The 17,268-nt window shown below is 37.0% G+C and overlaps 2 protein-coding genes across 2 annotated transcripts; both read right to left on the bottom strand.

Annotated features, from left to right (window-relative positions):
* Positions 1-3,556: 3,556 nt before the first annotated feature.
* On the bottom strand, positions 3,557-5,547 carry LOC111777762 (microtubule-associated protein RP/EB family member 1C-like). The gene is made up of 7 exons (XM_023657478.1): positions 5,496-5,547; positions 5,153-5,400; positions 4,879-5,034; positions 4,666-4,772; positions 4,292-4,517; positions 4,094-4,207; positions 3,557-4,024 (listed from the first exon to the last, which is right to left on the bottom strand). The coding sequence occupies exons 1-7, from the start codon at positions 5,545-5,547 to the stop codon at positions 3,749-3,751; spliced, it is 1,179 nt and encodes a 392-aa protein (XP_023513246.1). The 3' UTR covers positions 3,557-3,748.
* A 7,783-nt stretch (positions 5,548-13,330) lies between these two features.
* Positions 13,331-16,252, bottom strand: LOC111777905 (probable LRR receptor-like serine/threonine-protein kinase At4g37250). Its single transcript, XM_023657639.1, has 2 exons — positions 14,463-16,252; positions 13,331-14,162 (listed from the first exon to the last, which is right to left on the bottom strand). The coding sequence occupies exons 1-2, from the start codon at positions 16,063-16,065 to the stop codon at positions 13,495-13,497; spliced, it is 2,271 nt and encodes a 756-aa protein (XP_023513407.1). The 5' UTR covers positions 16,066-16,252; the 3' UTR covers positions 13,331-13,494.
* Between the last annotated feature and the right edge of the window lie 1,016 nt (positions 16,253-17,268).

Raw genomic sequence — 17,268 nt, 5'->3', positions numbered from 1 at the left:
CTTATTTATAGCTTGGTCAACGGTTATATCCGGTAAAGCTATATTTGGTAAAGCTATATATAGTAAAGCTATATATGGTAAAGCTATATCCGGTAAAGCTATATATGGTAAATAACTATATATAGTAGATGGCTAAATCTGGTAAAACTATATATAGTAAACTAAACCATATATATATCTTGTCCTGTAGAGCTTTGAAAATGTACTTTCTATTCTCTGTACTCTCTCTTGTTGTACATACCTGAAGTCATCAATAAAATAAAAAAATAAAAAAAATCCTTTTAGCCAGAGTTCTCATTGCAATTTTCTCTATCCTGTTCTTTGTGTTCATCCAGATGGAGCGTGTGCATTGTTGTGCGATCCTAACACTAACCACGAGATTACACCTCCCTCAAGACTAAGAATCTCAAGATGGACTGCCACCATAACTCTGCATCACCTTTTGCATGAACACTGCTCATTATACCTTCTGATCATCTAGGCAATTCATCAGTCCGAACACTGTCTCTATTGATCTAAACCACAACTATGCCACTATCAGATCATCTATAGTCCCACTAAAGATATGAGGGTCATCCCTCTTGAAGTCTCGCAAGTATTTTGCCTCTCTAGTTGACGACAACGCATTAGCTTGTTGAGTTGTTACCATCGTTTGCATAACTGCTTGTAATGATTCTATTAGAACAGTTAAGGGGTCTGGTGTGGCCTAAGGTGCCGCTGGAGGTGAAGGTGGCACCGTTTCGTCAGGTAGATTCATCGATCCTTCGTGGACCAGGCTTCTTCTACCCCTTTCTCTATCTTTAGTAGGGGGTCGTCCCCTACGCCCCCCTCCTTGTCCTCTAGATGACATAATTTATATACAACACATAACATACTAATTCTATAACGCTCAATTTACATACATTACATACTTCTCTTCTCATTCACATAAATACATCCAACACATACTTACAACTTTGCATTATCATGATCATATTAACTACTTTACATAACATGTCCAACTTTGCATTCTTATAATCATGCAAACATATCAAAATCAATCTACCACACACATCATTTAACTATACCAGTTATTATCTTCAAAAAAACATCCTTGATGATGATAGTATATCTACTAGAGGACAATGAAAGTATGTTGGGCCTACATCGTAGGCCGGTCTATAGGACCTAAAAACCTAGAGCTCTAATACCAACTGTAACCCCCTTATTTTCTTGCCCTAAATTAGTGACATTACCACATGCATGCCTTAATTAAATATGCGGAAATTCATAGTTAAACACTTTAAAAGGAATCCATGACTTTACACATTTAATTCAAAAAAACAAGAAGTTTGAGATAACATAGTCTTTTAACATGAAACAAAAATAAACCACCTATTACTACTAAATTAAAACCATGCATAGTATTGTTCTATCTTGACTTCCATGGCCTTTCAAGAGTTAACCGTCATCTATGTAGGAAGCTTTAATTTTACTTGGAAAATATATGGACGTGGCTTGAGTATTTTAAGAAATACTCAGTAAGTCATCTCACTATTGGAGTTAATAATGCAATCACACACCTAACATGTTTGGGACCTATCCTTTAAAACAGTAACATGACCTTAGGCTCTTTCCAGTTCTGGGCAAGGTTGGATGTGTGGTACTTTCCCAGCAACGACCCACGTACGCGCACATGGATCCATCAAGCGAGCTCGTATATGTACCCCCTAGGACTGACTTGGTTGAGCACAACACATTACACGTCGTCATATGTCACAAAAAAAAAAAAAAAGGAAAGGCCCCCATGATATCATGACGAACATAAATATCGAAGGTACGCATTCGTACTAGTATAACATAACGGGAAAGTATCCCAATGCACATGACATACATACATGCATGAGGTCCCCATGATTTTAATTCATAACATAACATTAACATCAATCACTTTTTCCTTTCATTCATGACAGAGTACATATATGCATTATGCATACATGATAGTCATCACATGATCCATCACCTAGTTTTACATGATAAATAATATGGTGGATGCAAAAGCCGTAGGGCATGCACCATCATACATCATTCAATCATCTAACTCCAACAATAAAGTCACTTACTTGGTTGGCCTTGACCAAAGTTAGTAATTACTCGGTAGCAACTTTGAAAACTTTACTTCAACGTTTAATTTCACCTATGTGAAACCATATCACATATTTAGGGCATACCCATATCTTAGTCTAGCTAAACATGGCGATTATTTCCAATATAAGTTCTAAAATGATCTAAAATCGAGTAAATGAGAGTCTTACTTACCTCAATTGCCTTTAATAAGGTAAAAAATGGCTTCAAGAGGGTTGAAAACTTGGGAAAATGTATAAAATTTGTATACTGAGTTTTCTAAGCCGAGAAGTCGATCCACCAAGTTGTCGAGTCAATCGAGCTGCCACGCAAACCGATGTCGAGCCAAAATTGAGTCGTGGCTGGGGGAGATCACACGTCGGGCACGGGTACAGCCAAAGGAGAGGTGTGGGTAGCTTTGGGTCGAGGCGCGGGTTTTTGGGATACTTCTTCTCCACCTTATTTGGGCATCTGTTTCCAGCTCCTATTCTGTTCTCCTATCACAAGGGGAGCCACGCTCGTCAAACTTGATACTCCTCACCGTCGTGTTGTCACCTTCGCAAACACCATGAATACCCTCCCTCTTACTATGTTCTCTTTCTCGGACTCTCCCTCTCTCTGTTCTTACTCTCTTTATTACTTTCTCTATGTGTAGGTTGCAGATTGAACGAGGGTTTGTTGATGAGGGATTACATGAAGGGGGGGAGGTTTTTAATAAGGGTGAGAGTGGTTATCCCTGCGAGAACGCCGCCTTGCTGAAAATCTCGCGATTTTCAAACCGTTACAGAATCGCTCTCAATCAAATACGGCCGATCTATTAAACTCTCTAGCAGCCTATAATATCATTTAATATGAAGATAAGGAATTCTCGTAGTTACTAACTTGGCACACATCACTTCTGTCAAGAATTTCGCACGGATTAGTTGTATACAACTCATAAACATAACCTAGAGTTATACAATATTTCCATTTCGATCTTGTAGCATGCTATGAAATGCTTTCATAAATATCACAAATTAAATCACGTCATTCACACAAGATAATTCCTTTCCTATGGTAATTTGATCCTACTATAGTAATTTGGCCTATATTTAATAACCTTGAAGGTTAGTATGGGTCAATATGAACAAGTCAAAATGAGTCGAATAAAACGAACTCGAGCTTGACACGTGATTGCACGCGCTCACACGTGTTTGTACGCTCTCCCACGCGCCTGGCTTCTTGCTTTGCAGCTACCGCGGTTTCATGTGCGTGGGATTCATGTATGTATATTTACTCATACTGATTACCAAGTCAATCGATGATGGTTGCAGATCAATTTGACAGTTTGAAACTGCAAAAAAAACAAATGTTCAAACAAGTTACACCAGATTCATCGTTCAAACACACCATTTCTATATGAACAGAACAGTCTATAAAGTGACCAAGTTTTGCCATAAAACGAAGATACAACTCATTCAAAAACCAATGCCATAAAACTCTTATATACCAAAGCCCCATGAAAACATTCTTTAATTGTCCGTCTGTGTCTAAGTATACATTCTACAGCACTTCAAACCATTTAAACAGAGAGTTTCAGATTTCATCTCCCAAAAGAAAAATGTACTGTAAATGATATAAGAAAGTTTCAGAGTTCCATCCATAATCAGTAACTCGTGAGGTGTGACCCACTGCAATGAACATCAGAAACACCAGAAATTCTTAGCCTGGGTGACAATGTTGTAATCCCCACAGCATCAATATCATGATTTTGAATTACTTTTCTCTTCTGAGTTTCCAAAATTGCTCTATTATCTGTAATCCCTTCTGTTCTTGTATCAGCTTCCTTCTGGGTAGCCATGGACACCATTGCTTGAGCATCTGCCACTACTGCTGCATCATCTTCTCCAGCATACAGAATCTTCTTTATTGCACCCACAACCTGAAGAACAGAGTTTATCAGCTCAAATTGAGCTCAAATGGACAGTAAATCTCAGGGTACTACTTCTACCTTAGAGTCCTGTATCTCATGACTCTGGCACAGAATCTCAATATCCCTCAATTTTGAAAAGTAAAAGTCTCTTTCCTTCTCAAGGCTGTCAATTGAAAGTTTCAGCTCTGTGATCTGCGTATTGGAATTCTCATCATTACAGTGTTCAGATATCCTAAACAGAAAGAATTCACATCCATATTGTAACACAAGAACTACCTGTTCATCATATACTGGTGATCCACAGCTAGAGGAAGGCCTTGAAGTTTTTCCTGATTGATTTGAAGAGTTGACAGTAGAAGTTGCTTCATGTCTTCTTGAGTTATGAGAGGTATGTGATCTTGATCCAGTGGTTGAGTTCTTGGCTGAAGATTGAGAGGCTGCAAATTTCTTGCTAGCTTCTTTCCCGCCCTTGCAGGCTTCTCTCCTTTCTAAAGCGTTGTAACTGGAGAAGAAACAGAACAATTTTGTAGAACTCCTCCGTTGATCGAATGGAATTTGGAATTGTGATTTAACCAAAATCTTAAGAACTTCAATTTCAAGTGAATCATAATTTTGTGAACGTGAAAGGAAAAGAAAGTAGATGGAATTACTTGTGTAGAACACCTCCGTTGATGGAATCACAGTACCACTTCATCCACTGCATGAATTCCAAGTTATCAAGTGGCCTACCTTTCACAAGCTTGCTAACCTCGATATGCTGAAATCAAAGAACATAAAGAACAAGAAAAACGCAGTTTCAGAACATTAGACCTAGGTCAAAATCAAAACTGAATCAAAGCCATCAGAATTGGGGGAAATCAAACCTTGGTGATCTTGAGCTTGCTAAATACATCTTGAAGAAGCTTATAATTCTGGATCATTTCGTACTCGCTTTTGGCATCAAAATTGACCTTATGCATCGGCACCATCCCTGGATGAACCGCATCCATCAACTGGCACTGGATCGCACCAGAGCAAGACTGTACTACAACATAACGATTCTTCGTAAGAACAGTAAATCGCAGGAATATTATGAAATCGCGATGGAAAAAGCAAACAAAAATGAAGAGAAATTTGGAGAGAGAATAGAATTGAAACCTCTTCAACTTTGGAGAGATTGAGGTGGAGAGTGGAATTGATCCACGAAAGAATCTCAGATCTGCCAACAAAGTAAGCCGAATCCATGGTTCGAATGCTTGAAGCCAATTTTTGTCCTTGAATTCCGGTTCCGAAGTGTGATTCGCGCGGTGAGATTGGTGATAATTGATATTGTTCCTCGTTTTGAAGGAAGAAGAAAGTGAAAAGCGTTGGGGGTTTAATACGATTAAGCTTACAACGGCTATTAGCTGAGAAAGGTAAGAGGGAAAATTCAAAATGAAAAGAACGGCGGGATCTTTGTCGGCTTCAAATTTTTGAATTTCTTCTCATGCAAATTATAAACACCAGAGCTTTCCAGCCACTTGCCCCAACATCAGCGCGCCAAGCCGCCACATGTCAATTCTTTTTTTTTTCTTTTTCTTTCATTTACAAATTAATTAATTAATTAATTAATTAATTATATATTTTTTTTTCATAATTCCCAGATGACCCTAAGATAACATCATTTCTAAAATTTCAAATTTTAATATTACAATATTTATTTATTATAATGAGATTCTTCAGGTGGTCGATGATTCACTACCTAGAAAATGTAAACTAATTTAATAAGAATTAAAAAGTTGGTTCATTCAGTTAAACCCCAATTGGGTTCGTGACGGGTATGAAAATCGCCTCAACGGTCTTTACTGCCTCCTAGAAGCTCTGATATCTATAGAACTTATGATCAAACTTATTTTATTAAGAAACAAACAGGAGTGAGATTAAAAGTCTTATTTTTATTGATGTAAATTATAAAATATATTAAATATATTACTAACCAATTCGTAAAAATAAGGAAAAAAAAAATAATCCTGACTCATTCCAGCTATATAAAATATATTCCCAAGTGTGTGGTAATAATTAATTAGGTCATAGATGTTATTATATCTTACCATTAAGCTATTTATTTAGTATTTTATACTCGTCCCAAATAAATGACCTAACCAACTCAATCCTTATAATTTAGGTTAGGTTGGTCTGAGTTTTTCAATTCACTATTCTTCGTTTCTTATTATTTATTAACTTGACACACATCTACCACATGGCTAGCCACGTGGCTCTAACATGTGCCCAATTGCTATGCAACATGTGTCCGTCTTCTTCCTCCAAGCTTTTCCACCCTTCTAAGGCTTACTTCTTACCAGATGCCTAATTAGGAAATATGGGGTTAAAATGACCATTTTATCCCTCTAGCGTTGACTTTAGCCGATTTTTCTAATTTTTCTATTTTTTTAATTTTAAGGAATTTTTTTTTAAAGCATTTTATCTTCTATATCATCTCTAAACTCAATATCTACCACCTTCGATAAGATCTTAGAAGTTTAAACATTAACAAAACAATCAAGAAATTAATCCTCTTCACGTTTCGAGTGTGACAAGAAGATATTATAATATGAAGACTAGAAGAAATAAAAGTATTTGTTCACTTCGAACAAGGGGGAAAGGTTGTACCATCTTGGTGAAGTCGATATCCATGCAAGGTGACCTAGACCGAGTATGAGAACATTTCCCGTAAGTTGGTGAAGTCAATATCCATGGATAGGATTATCAAGTTGGTATGGTTCATATTGAGGAAACCTATATGCTTGTAAGTTGGTGAGCATGGTAGTACGTGACGGAGATTGTTAAGTGACATAGTGTTCCACGTCTATGGAAAACTTAATATATGTTCAATTTACGTGAGAGTTTATAATGATATTGGGCGTCCAACAAAATTTCTCAATAGTAATCTTTTGTACGTAGCTATTTAGATAAATTCGTTTGAACTTTGGTTATAAGATAAGCATGTTTATGAGTTGTTATCAAGTTTATGTCTGATTTATGAGTGAGTTAATTTATAGATCGTAGATTATGATGGAATGTGAATTAAGTATGAAAAAATAATTTGATTGATTGTTATATGCATGATGAGTGTACGATTGAAGCTTAAATAGATATGTATGGTGATCGGTGGTGCTTATGTGACTCATGAATTTATTAGCATGTCACGGTTCCTTGGTTAGCTACCATACTACATTTCTCCATAATTATGTTGGATTGCATGTGTAGTGTATGACTATATGGAGACAAATAAGGGTTCCGCTAATTAACTCTCATTCATGAACCTAATTCATACGAGTCCACATATAAGTTTTATATCTAGCAATTTATGTCTATATGGTGGGGTCAGTAAAATCTTTCCCGTCTTCATTCTTGTCCCATATTTTTATTCTCCATCACCGTAAAATTTTTCATTTATTTTTGTGAGGATTGGGACAGAGAGATTGAGTCCCCTACCTAAAATTTTTTCTTGTTGGTTATTTAGAAAATAAATAATTTTTTAATTAAAGAAATTCATTTATTATATATATATATATATATATATANAAAAGTAGATGGGAGATAGGAAATATAATCATTGTCTTTGATCCTATTTATCTAATAACGAGGAATCTCTCTCCACTCCCTCTCCTATTCTCCATTTAAAGTGGGATTCCCTGCCTATTTGGGATAAATGGACATCTAGAGTAGCCAAGCATGCTGTAACAGTGAACCTGCCCTAAGAACCAAGGGTCCACATTTGTATCTTATAAGTTGGTAGTTCGTTAGTCTACTACAACACCTAATATTTTAGTCTATTAAACCCCGTATGACATGTTGTGTGCTAATTAGAACTAGGAGAGCACCTAAGTGTCGTGTTATATACTATGTTAGACAAGCTGTAATTGACCATGAAAGCAATTTACATACAAGCTCTAAGTATATGTTACACCATAATTAAGAAAACTAGTAGAGAATTAATCATAACACCCTAGAACTCCTTTACATCAGGAAGAGTAACTCAAGCTCCATGGAGTTGACAAACTTGTTATGGTAAACTTAAGAGAACTCGGTAATAGGGATTAGATAAAGAGTTTATCGACTCAAGAACTTAAGTTGAGTTTACTCGTCATGATAGTATATTGGACGAAAGTGAATGGACCCTCATAGTAAGTGTTTATGAGTGAACTTGACGTCAAGATTGGTAGATAGTTGTAAGATCAACTCTAAGGAAGTTAGACATGCCAGAGTGGTTGTAACGAGTTAGTAAAAAGATTACTACATCAACCAAAGATTTGAGCTACCCTAAGAGCCAAATGTATCGTGTTTAAGGAATGAAAGTCATGTTAGGAACTCAAATGAGTGGTAACTTATAGTATGAGAGTCGTGTTATGTGAAGTGTGTTTAACTATAGAACTATGAGCGAGTTACTCATTGAATATACTTATATATTCACTCAGGCTACTCTTTCATTTTTGTAAATAGAATTTGAGATATTGATAGATGACGGTGACGTGAGAGAGTTACCTTCCTCTAGCAGACGCGTTTTAAACCCTTGAGGGGAAGCCCGAAAGGAAAAGCCCAAAGAGAACAATATCTATTAGCGGTAGGCCTGAGTTGTTACAAATGGTATCGGAGCCAAACACCGGACGATGTGCCAGCCTTCTCACTCTTCCCCAAAGGGGTAGACACGAGGCGGTGTGCTAGTAAAGATGCTGGGTCTCGAAGGGGGGATTGATTGTGATGTCCCACGTTAATTGAGGAGGAGAACAAAACACCATTTATAAGGGTGGGGAAGCCGAAAGGCAAAGCCCGCTAGCGATGGACCTGGGTCGTTACATGTTCGATTTTTTAGACATGTAGTAGTGTTCTTCGAGTTTTATATTTTCTTCTTATTTATTTATTATTATTATTATTTTGAATATGCAATATTTTATCATATTTTGACTTTTAATGATGAGCATGTTCAAAGATTGTATTTCCTTTTCCTATTTCGTTTTCTTATAAATAATTTGATTTTGACACATTTTGTTTTGTTTATATTTTTGTTATTTTCTTGTCACATTTGTGGCTCTAATGTATGCTTGGACTTGTCATTAGTCGAACGTTGATTTTTTCTTATTTATTTGGTCGGCAATCACATTTCAAACACTACTTTTTGTACGACGTAATAGTTTTTTTTTTTTTTTTAATTTTGAATCGACGTAATATTTTAATCAGTTGAGTTGTACACTACCTCGAATTATAAATTTGTGTTTAATTATTTAGACTCCTAAAAATTCTTAAAAAGGATTGAATAAGGGTTAAAATTTACCCATAGTTATAAGTATCGAAAAGGGTGGGGTGCATGTGCAATCATGTTATATTTCACTTGAGTCATACAAAACTCGAACGAGCGAAAATTACAAGCGCATGAGGCAACAATTACGGGCAAGTGTCGGATCGTTGATGAATTTACTGGAGCATATTCCATTTGGGTTGAAATAGATTTAGATCGTTTTGTTACTGTTTTATTTAGCTTCTCGTCTTCAATAATCATAAACATTTTCAACGAATTTTTTATTACCTTATTGTAAGCCTTATCTTTTCGTAGAATATTTTATTATATTTTTGTTTGTAAATATTATATTAGATTTTTGTTTACACTTTTTAATAAAAATAATATTACATAAAAAAAACTAATTTAAAAAAAATGAAAAAAAAAATTACCCATGAAAAAATTCTTACTCCAATTTCTACCTTAAAAAAAATGAAATTAATTTGGTTATTAATCCTCATTTACTTCCATAAATGATTTATATAATTAGTTTGATATCTGAATCGAATATATAAAGGCTTGTCTAGCATTATTTTGAAGTGGAGTCAAGTCATAAACATTTTGTATTTGTCTTGAACTTTTGTTGGGAAACTTTGTAGTGGGAGGCGATGAGAGATGCACTTATAAACACTTTAGTTATAGTGATGGGCTACCGCACGTAAATTTGTCTCTTTGTTTAAATTGTATTCGTGGGTGTGTGAGTGCGCTCGATATTGCTTCCACTTTCGTTACAACAATTGTGTATCAAAACATTTTGGTTGTGGCATTCCGCTACAATAATGGGATATCGAACCATTTTTTGTTGCGACATTCTACTACAACAATTGGATATCAGAACATTGAAAGTTGTAACATTTCGACGCACAACAAGTGGTATCAGAGTCTGAATGTAGCATTCAACAAACCAGCTAAACACGTGTATATATATACAGCAAAATGTGGGAAAAAATTGTGCAGGCACGTGGTATACATAACGTACGCTGTCGTTTTGCATGGCTGTAAAATTAGTGGAACATTGAAATCTGAAATCCCCATAAATAATTGGTCTTTTGTTTAATACATTTGTTACAGCTACACACTCAAATTTATATTCATTACAATTATTGATTCCTTCTTACATCATTACAGTAAAGAGTGGTTGGGTGTTCTTGAAATTCTCATTCTTATCTCCCAATCCTCAAACCCTTTGCCTTTCTCCTCTTATTTTAATTATTTACTCTCCCTATTTCAATGTCTACGTAACTCGTGCTCGTTCTCAAGTAGAGTTGAAAATGATATTGTCTTAGTTAAAGAGAAGAAGAACGAAATACCCTTTATAAGCATGTGGAAACCCGTGTTTTAAAAACTTTGAGAGAAAGCTTGAAAGGAAATATTCAAGGAGGACAATATCTGGGTTTGAGCTATTTTATCTATTGTTTCCGCTTTTGTTTTATAAGTCTTAATTGCTTGCTCTCATTGCCAACGATTAACCTAATTGTCCACTGAAACTGTCCTATGACATTGAACATTGTTATAGTGCTCCTCAACTCCAATGAAAAAAATTCTCGTGTGTTAGGATTGCACAACAATGCACATATTCGATCAAAATGAACACAAAGAATAGGAGAGAGAAAATTCAAGGAGAGATATTAACTTCAGGTTTTATTGATGACTTCACGTATGTACACTGATAGAGAATACAAACAATGAAAATAATTTTGAAACTCGTAAATTCCACTGTTCATACATTTCATAGATCTTGGGATTTTTTGTTCATGAATTAACTAATCTTTCTTTACTCTATAATATTCTAGATTCCGAGATCTATGAACAGGAATACTGGATCGTATATGAAAATAATCTTGCAAGACTAATGAGTATATATATGATTTCTGTTTACTAAATATAGCGTTAACAGATTTAATCACCTACAAAATATAATGTACCAAACCAAATATCTATCATATATATCTCTACTACCAGATTTTTACGAAATATCTGTCATATAATCGAGTTTGGTAGGATTGCATGTGATTATATATATGTTGAAGTTCAAAGGTGTTGTGCCATTGGGAAAGAATAGACAATTTCCAAAAGAAAACAGGGAAGTTGTGAAGAAGCAATAGATACAATGGGCGATGGTGGGCGATGGTGGGCGATGGTGGGCGATGGTAGTTTCATCTCCTTTTGCTTCAAATGTTTGACCCATTTTTTATGGATAGTTTGGTTGGAGATTTGGGAGCCTTTTACACAAGAATAACTTTGGTGATAGTACTAATTGAATAAGCATAACATGTATCTACCTTTTCTTGGTTGCCACAACTTTTATTTTCTTTTATTATGAGGCGTGGAAACCTTTCCTTAGCGAATGCATTTTAAAAACCATGTGGAAAATTCGAAAGGGAAAACTCAGATAGGACAATATCAACTAGCGATGGTCTAGGACTGTTACAGATGGTATAAGAGACAGACATCAAGTGTTGTGTTAGCGAGGACGTTGGGCCAACAAGAGGAGGTGGATTGTGAGTTGTGAAAACCTCTCCTTAGCGAACACGTTTTAAAAACCTTGAGCGGAAACCTAGAAGAGAAAATCTAAAGAAAGCAATATATGTTAGCGGTGGACGTGGGCACAAATAGTATCAGAGGCAAACGTCAAGTAGCGTGCTAACAAGGATGCTAGGCTCCCAAGAGGGGTGGATTGTGGAGGTGTGGAAACCTCTTCTTAGCAAACGCGTTTTAAAAACCTTGAGCGGAAACTTGGAAGGGGAAGTCCAAAGAAGACAATATGTGTTAGTGCTAGGCATGAGCTGTTAGAAATGATATTAGAGCCAGACATGGACGATGTGCTAGTATAACCAAGAGAATAACAACAACGACTCAGTATATAACCTTGGGTAGGGGATATGACTAGTTTTCAACTTCTCTCTACCCAAGGTTATATACTGTGAGCCGTTGTTGTTGCTCTCTTGCTTGCTCATATAACGTCTCTTTTAAAAATCTCTCTTTCGAAATCTCTCTTTGCCCTCATTTTCTAAAACCTTCTTTTAAACTGTGGTCAGAGGCTCGAGCATACGTCGCTTGGCCGTAGGCGACATAAGAACGAATTGGTTTAACTCCCTTGTCGTTGGAAAGTGAGTGCCGCACAATCACAAGTCCACTGCCATCAAGAGTGTGATTGTGACACTAGACATGGGCTGTTATAAATGATATTGAGCCGGACACGGACGATGTGCCAGCGAGAACACTAAGTCCCTAAGAGGGGTGGATTGTGATATCCCACATCAGTTAGAGGGGGGAACGAATGATTCGGGTAAGAAAACTTCTCTCTAACGGACCCATTTTAAACTTTTGAGGGAAGGTCCATAAAGAATCTTATCTACTCGCTATATGAACTTGTAGACTATTATAGTTTATGATAATTTTGTAGTTGAATAGAGAAGGATAATTATGTTACTAAGTGTTCACCTATTTTTATGGAATAAAATGTTAAATTTGGTTGTGAGAAAATTGTGTTGCATCTATACTTCAATTTGTGTGTTATTTGATTGAACTAAACAAACGATATAGGTGTTAAAAACCATTATTATATAATTTCATGTTACCAAGTTTTGGTGAGACATTTATGTTCATCATAATGGAATTAATTGTACCGACGTTAATAAATAAATCATATATGTTTTGATTCGCAAAAGATAACGGCTCCAAACCATCACCAAAACTCATGCACATAATGTCAATTTAAATCAGATGACACTAGGTTAGTTGTCAACTCTAAATTGACATCATATAATAACAATAAAATTGCACTCGATGAAAGTTCTAAACTGTCATCGTAGCTAAAAGTCATTGTACATGTATGACAACATATGTTTTGATGATGGTTTTGTACTGTTATCATTGCATACCGTCATCTTACTTTATAATGATAGTGAAAAAGTTCGTATATGGGTTCGATGATAGTATAAACTGACAACATATTTATTGAAACAAACTCATTTTGTACCTGAACGAATAACTTGTATTGTGAAACACGTAGGGTACGATTTTTTTTTTTATGAAATTTAACTAAAAAAAATGAGTGGATCATAAGTTTAGAACACAACAAATACCAAACTTTTGGATGCATCAATCACACACACTCAATTACAAACACATTGGACTGTTAGTTAATAACCCAAACACCTCTATATTATTTGCACTTTCCCCCTTAGAGACCATAATAGTGTGATGAAGTGGATATGGTTGGAAATTTCTCCAAAACTTGCAAGCATTCCTTCATGGATGGTCTCTTTTGTGGGTTAGGTGATGCACAACTATATCCTAATTTAAAGCAAGACAACAAAGCTTCTTCTTTCCCCTCCATCTCACCTCGAATCGCCATGTCAGTCATTTTCAGGGCTCGACTCTTATCTTCGACGGCAAGTCCAAGCACCTGGCTCAACTCATCCAACACGATGATCTTCCCTGTCAATAGCTCAAGCAATATCACTCCAAAAGAGTACACATCCCACTTTGGGTTGGGCTTCAAGCTCCGAAGCGACTCTGGTGGCAAGTACGGCGACACTCCATTAATCGAGCTTGGACTTGGTCCAGTAACGAAATCTTGGAAGCTATCTCGAGATGCAGTGGACCGTTTACTTCCGAAATTTCGAGTTGAGCCACCGGGCTTGTAACTCGAGTCGCCCAAGAAGAGCTTCTCGAGACCGAAATCGCCGATCTTGGGCTCCATGTCGAAACCCAAAAGAATGTTGGTGGGCCTCAAGTTGCCATGGACATGCTTCTTGTCATGGAGATAAGAAAGGCCACGAGCTACTCCTTTGGCTATTCTCAATCGAGGCTCCCATGGAAGATGACAAGGCGACGAACCCACTTTCCCTATTAAAGTAAGAAAAAGGCACAACTTATGAGCTATACCGACAGAGCTCGTGAATTTTCCGGGAAGTGAAATCTTTGCCGCTAAGGACATAATTTAATGGTTGACTTCCCAAAGTGTCATTAAAAACAAACACTTTCAGTTATACCTACTCCACCGTCAACCATTTACTCAATCCAACGCCGTGAACGGCAAGCTTCTGAGCTCAAGAACTCAGAGTTCATCGGACATGGCGACAAGCTTGGAGCTGTTTTGAACCCATGAACTCAAATCAACAATACACAAACATAAAAAAAACTTACTGTAACGAGCATTGGCGAGGCTTCCATTAGGAACAAAATCATAAATTATGAGCTTTTCATCGATGCCCCAATAAAACCCACGAACACGAACCAAATTTGGATGAACCAATTTAGCTACGACACGAATTTGATTCTCGAAATCTTTGAATTTTTCCACTCCGCCGTCTCCGATTCTTCTCACGGCAAACGCCGTCCCGTTTTCCAGTACTGCTTTGTATGTTATGCTTGATCCGGTGGCGCCGAGGATGTACGCTGATGCTTTCAGCAGCGCCTCCAGTTCCAGCTCCTTCTCTCCGCCGTTTACCGTCACCAAAGTCCCCTTTCTGTTTCCGTCTCCTCCCTCTTCAGCCGTCTCACGGTGGCCGGGGATTGACACGGCACTTGCCTGATCGGAGTTTCCCTCTTCTGGGTCCTCTGTTTTTCTTAAACAGGACCATCGGGAAACTCCTCTGGATTCCGATGAGGATGTGGAGAAGCTCTCCTTGGCCAAATTGGCTTCGTTTTTCAAATGGGTTTCGACGGATTTGTTTCTTTTCTTCAAGTGATAGACGTAGAAGAAGAGGAGGAACAGAATTGCCAATCCGACGATGTCTCCGAGTACAATGGCGACGATTGTTGAGGGTTTGAACCGAGTTTCGCTCTGTTTTTCCGGCGATGTCGTTTCTGGAGTACTTCGGTCTAGTGGAATGGCAGCGATCGCCGGCGGGAGAGACGCCGCCGAAGAAGGAATTGAACATGGGGTTGTCGTTAACTCGCCGCAGAGCTGGCGATTCCCGGTGAAGGATTTTGCTTCTTGGTTCATGAACACATCGGAAACAGGGACTTCTCCGGTGAGGTTATTGAAGGAGAGATCAATAGTGGCGTTGGCCGGAATATTATGAGCGAAATCCGGCGGGATTTTGCCGGAAAGTTTATTGTACGAGATGTTGAAATAACGTAAATTGTCGCCACCAAAATCAGACGGCAAAGCTCCATCAATCAAATTAGAAGACAGATCCAAAACCTCCACCGTCTTAAACCCACCGAGAATTTCACCGGAAATGTAATTGTTCTTCAGAGACAGAACCGTAAGATTACCCAAATCCGCAAGATCACCCGGAAACTTCCCGACCAAAGCATTACCAGAGAGGTTAAGAACTTGCAGATTCCCAAGTCCACCCACCGCCGCCGGAACCTCACCGGAGATCAAATTCTCCGACAAATCAAGAAACCGGAGCATGGTAGCGTTAAACAGAGACAAGGGAAGAGACCCATTAAAGGAATTATTAGAAAGATCAACCGATTGAAGGTTTTGAATCAGACCCAGATCAGAAGAAACAGAGCCCATCAGCTGAGAATTCGGTAGAGACAAACCTGTAACTCTAGAGCCGGCACCACCACCGTCAGAGCATTGAACTCCCCGCCATGAACAGGGCGTCTCATCGGAGTAATTCCAGTTCTGAAGAACAAAAAGAGGGTCATCCAAAACGCCATACTTGAACGAAAGCAAGAGAACCCCATCAAAATTCAGTCCATAGCAAGAAGATTGAAGACGAAGAAGAAGAAGAAGAAGAAGAAAAGCAAGAACTCTGAAGCTCCAATGGCAGCTCCAATGGCAGATCATGATTCGATAGAATAAAAGAAAACCCACATCGCTAAGGAATCATAAAGAGCAAAAAATAGCAAAGAATTCAAAACCAATATGCTCTTACTCACTGGATCTCTGCAACCTATAAATTCCTGTTCCACGTTATATGCTCCTAATTAATCTTTTTTTTTTTAATCAAAATTATACCTAATTAATAATTTATTTATGAAAAAAAATTAAACTTTTATGATCCTCTTCACTCAGATTTAAGACACTAAGAATAGGCATCTTTTTGGTAAGTGACATACGAGAAACTCCAAAGATTCAGACAGCCTCTCTTTCTCTCTCTCCTCTTTCTCTCTCTAGCTTTTGACTTAATCAAAAAAATTAAATTAAATTAAATTCTGTAATATCTTTCAAAATCAGTAATTAATTAATTCATTTACTTGATTATGAATTCGTACCGATTGGGTCAGAGAGAAACATGATCTTTTATTGATGATTGTGTGAAAAAACTTTAGAAATGACAAGACATAATGAAAATGTTCCCAATTCCTCCTTTCATCATGGCTCCTTTTTCTTTTTTACTTTGGTAATAAAATTTGTATATTGAAGATGTGGGGAGCAAAATTGTAAGGAGGAAGACATCAATAAATGTTGAAATAAGTATGGATGTGTCGTGTTGGTTGGAGAGAATAGACTCTATGAAACACGAATCGAGAGACTATGATGTCACTATAGTAGTCTCTTTCATTAATTATGATCTTAAATGTGAAAAATTAGTTTGAATTACCTAAGACAAGTATCGATATGGTTTCTTTTAGGAGTTGGAGATGAATGTGATGGAAATGTAGACACGGGTAGTTGCATGTAAGTTGATACACGTGGAATATGATGTGAATGATGATAAATACGCCTCATTTTAGTTGAAAACTTTTCTTGTGTTGAGAAAATTGCACCGTTTCAAAACTCAAATAACTTGAAAAAAACTCGATCAACCAAACTCAACCCAACCAAACTTCTACCGTTTAGGTTCTCATACAAGAACCCAAGAACCAAGTAACCAACTCAAAAATTATTTATTGGGTTTGGTTGGTTCTTGGGTTTTGGTACGACCCTTTGAAAAATAATTTTTAAATGTTTTACTTATATTAAAAATAAAAAACTTCAACTCAATCCGACCCAAAATTTATTCTCGAACTTTTAAGTTGGTTTTGAAAAATGTGACTATTGGACTCA

The sequence above is a fragment of the Cucurbita pepo genome, chromosome LG16 (assembly GCF_002806865.2).
Source record: "Cucurbita pepo subsp. pepo cultivar mu-cu-16 chromosome LG16, ASM280686v2, whole genome shotgun sequence".
In the NCBI taxonomy this organism is placed as follows: domain Eukaryota; kingdom Viridiplantae; phylum Streptophyta; class Magnoliopsida; order Cucurbitales; family Cucurbitaceae; genus Cucurbita; species Cucurbita pepo.
The sequence above is the reverse complement of the archived record's forward strand: the minus strand, read 5'-3'. Positions and strand labels throughout refer to the sequence as shown.

Coding starts and splice junctions, on each gene's coding strand:
- LOC111777762 (XM_023657478.1), bottom strand. CDS start 5,547: ATGTGGCGGCTTGGCGCGCTGATGTTGGGGCAAGTGGCTGGAAAGCTC. Junction 5,035..5,152: donor ATCTCTCCAAAGTTGAAGAG/GTTTCAATTCTA, acceptor GTTGTAGTACAG/TCTTGCTCTGGTGCGATCCA. Junction 4,518..4,665: donor AACGGAGGTGTTCTACACAA/GTAATTCCATCT, acceptor TTTCTTCTCCAG/TTACAACGCTTTAGAAAGGA.
- LOC111777905 (XM_023657639.1), bottom strand. CDS start 16,065: ATGATCTGCCATTGGAGCTGCCATTGGAGCTTCAGAGTTCTTGCTTTT. Junction 14,163..14,462: donor CCTCGCCAATGCTCGTTACA/GTAAGTTTTTTT, acceptor TTACTTTAATAG/GGAAAGTGGGTTCGTCGCCT.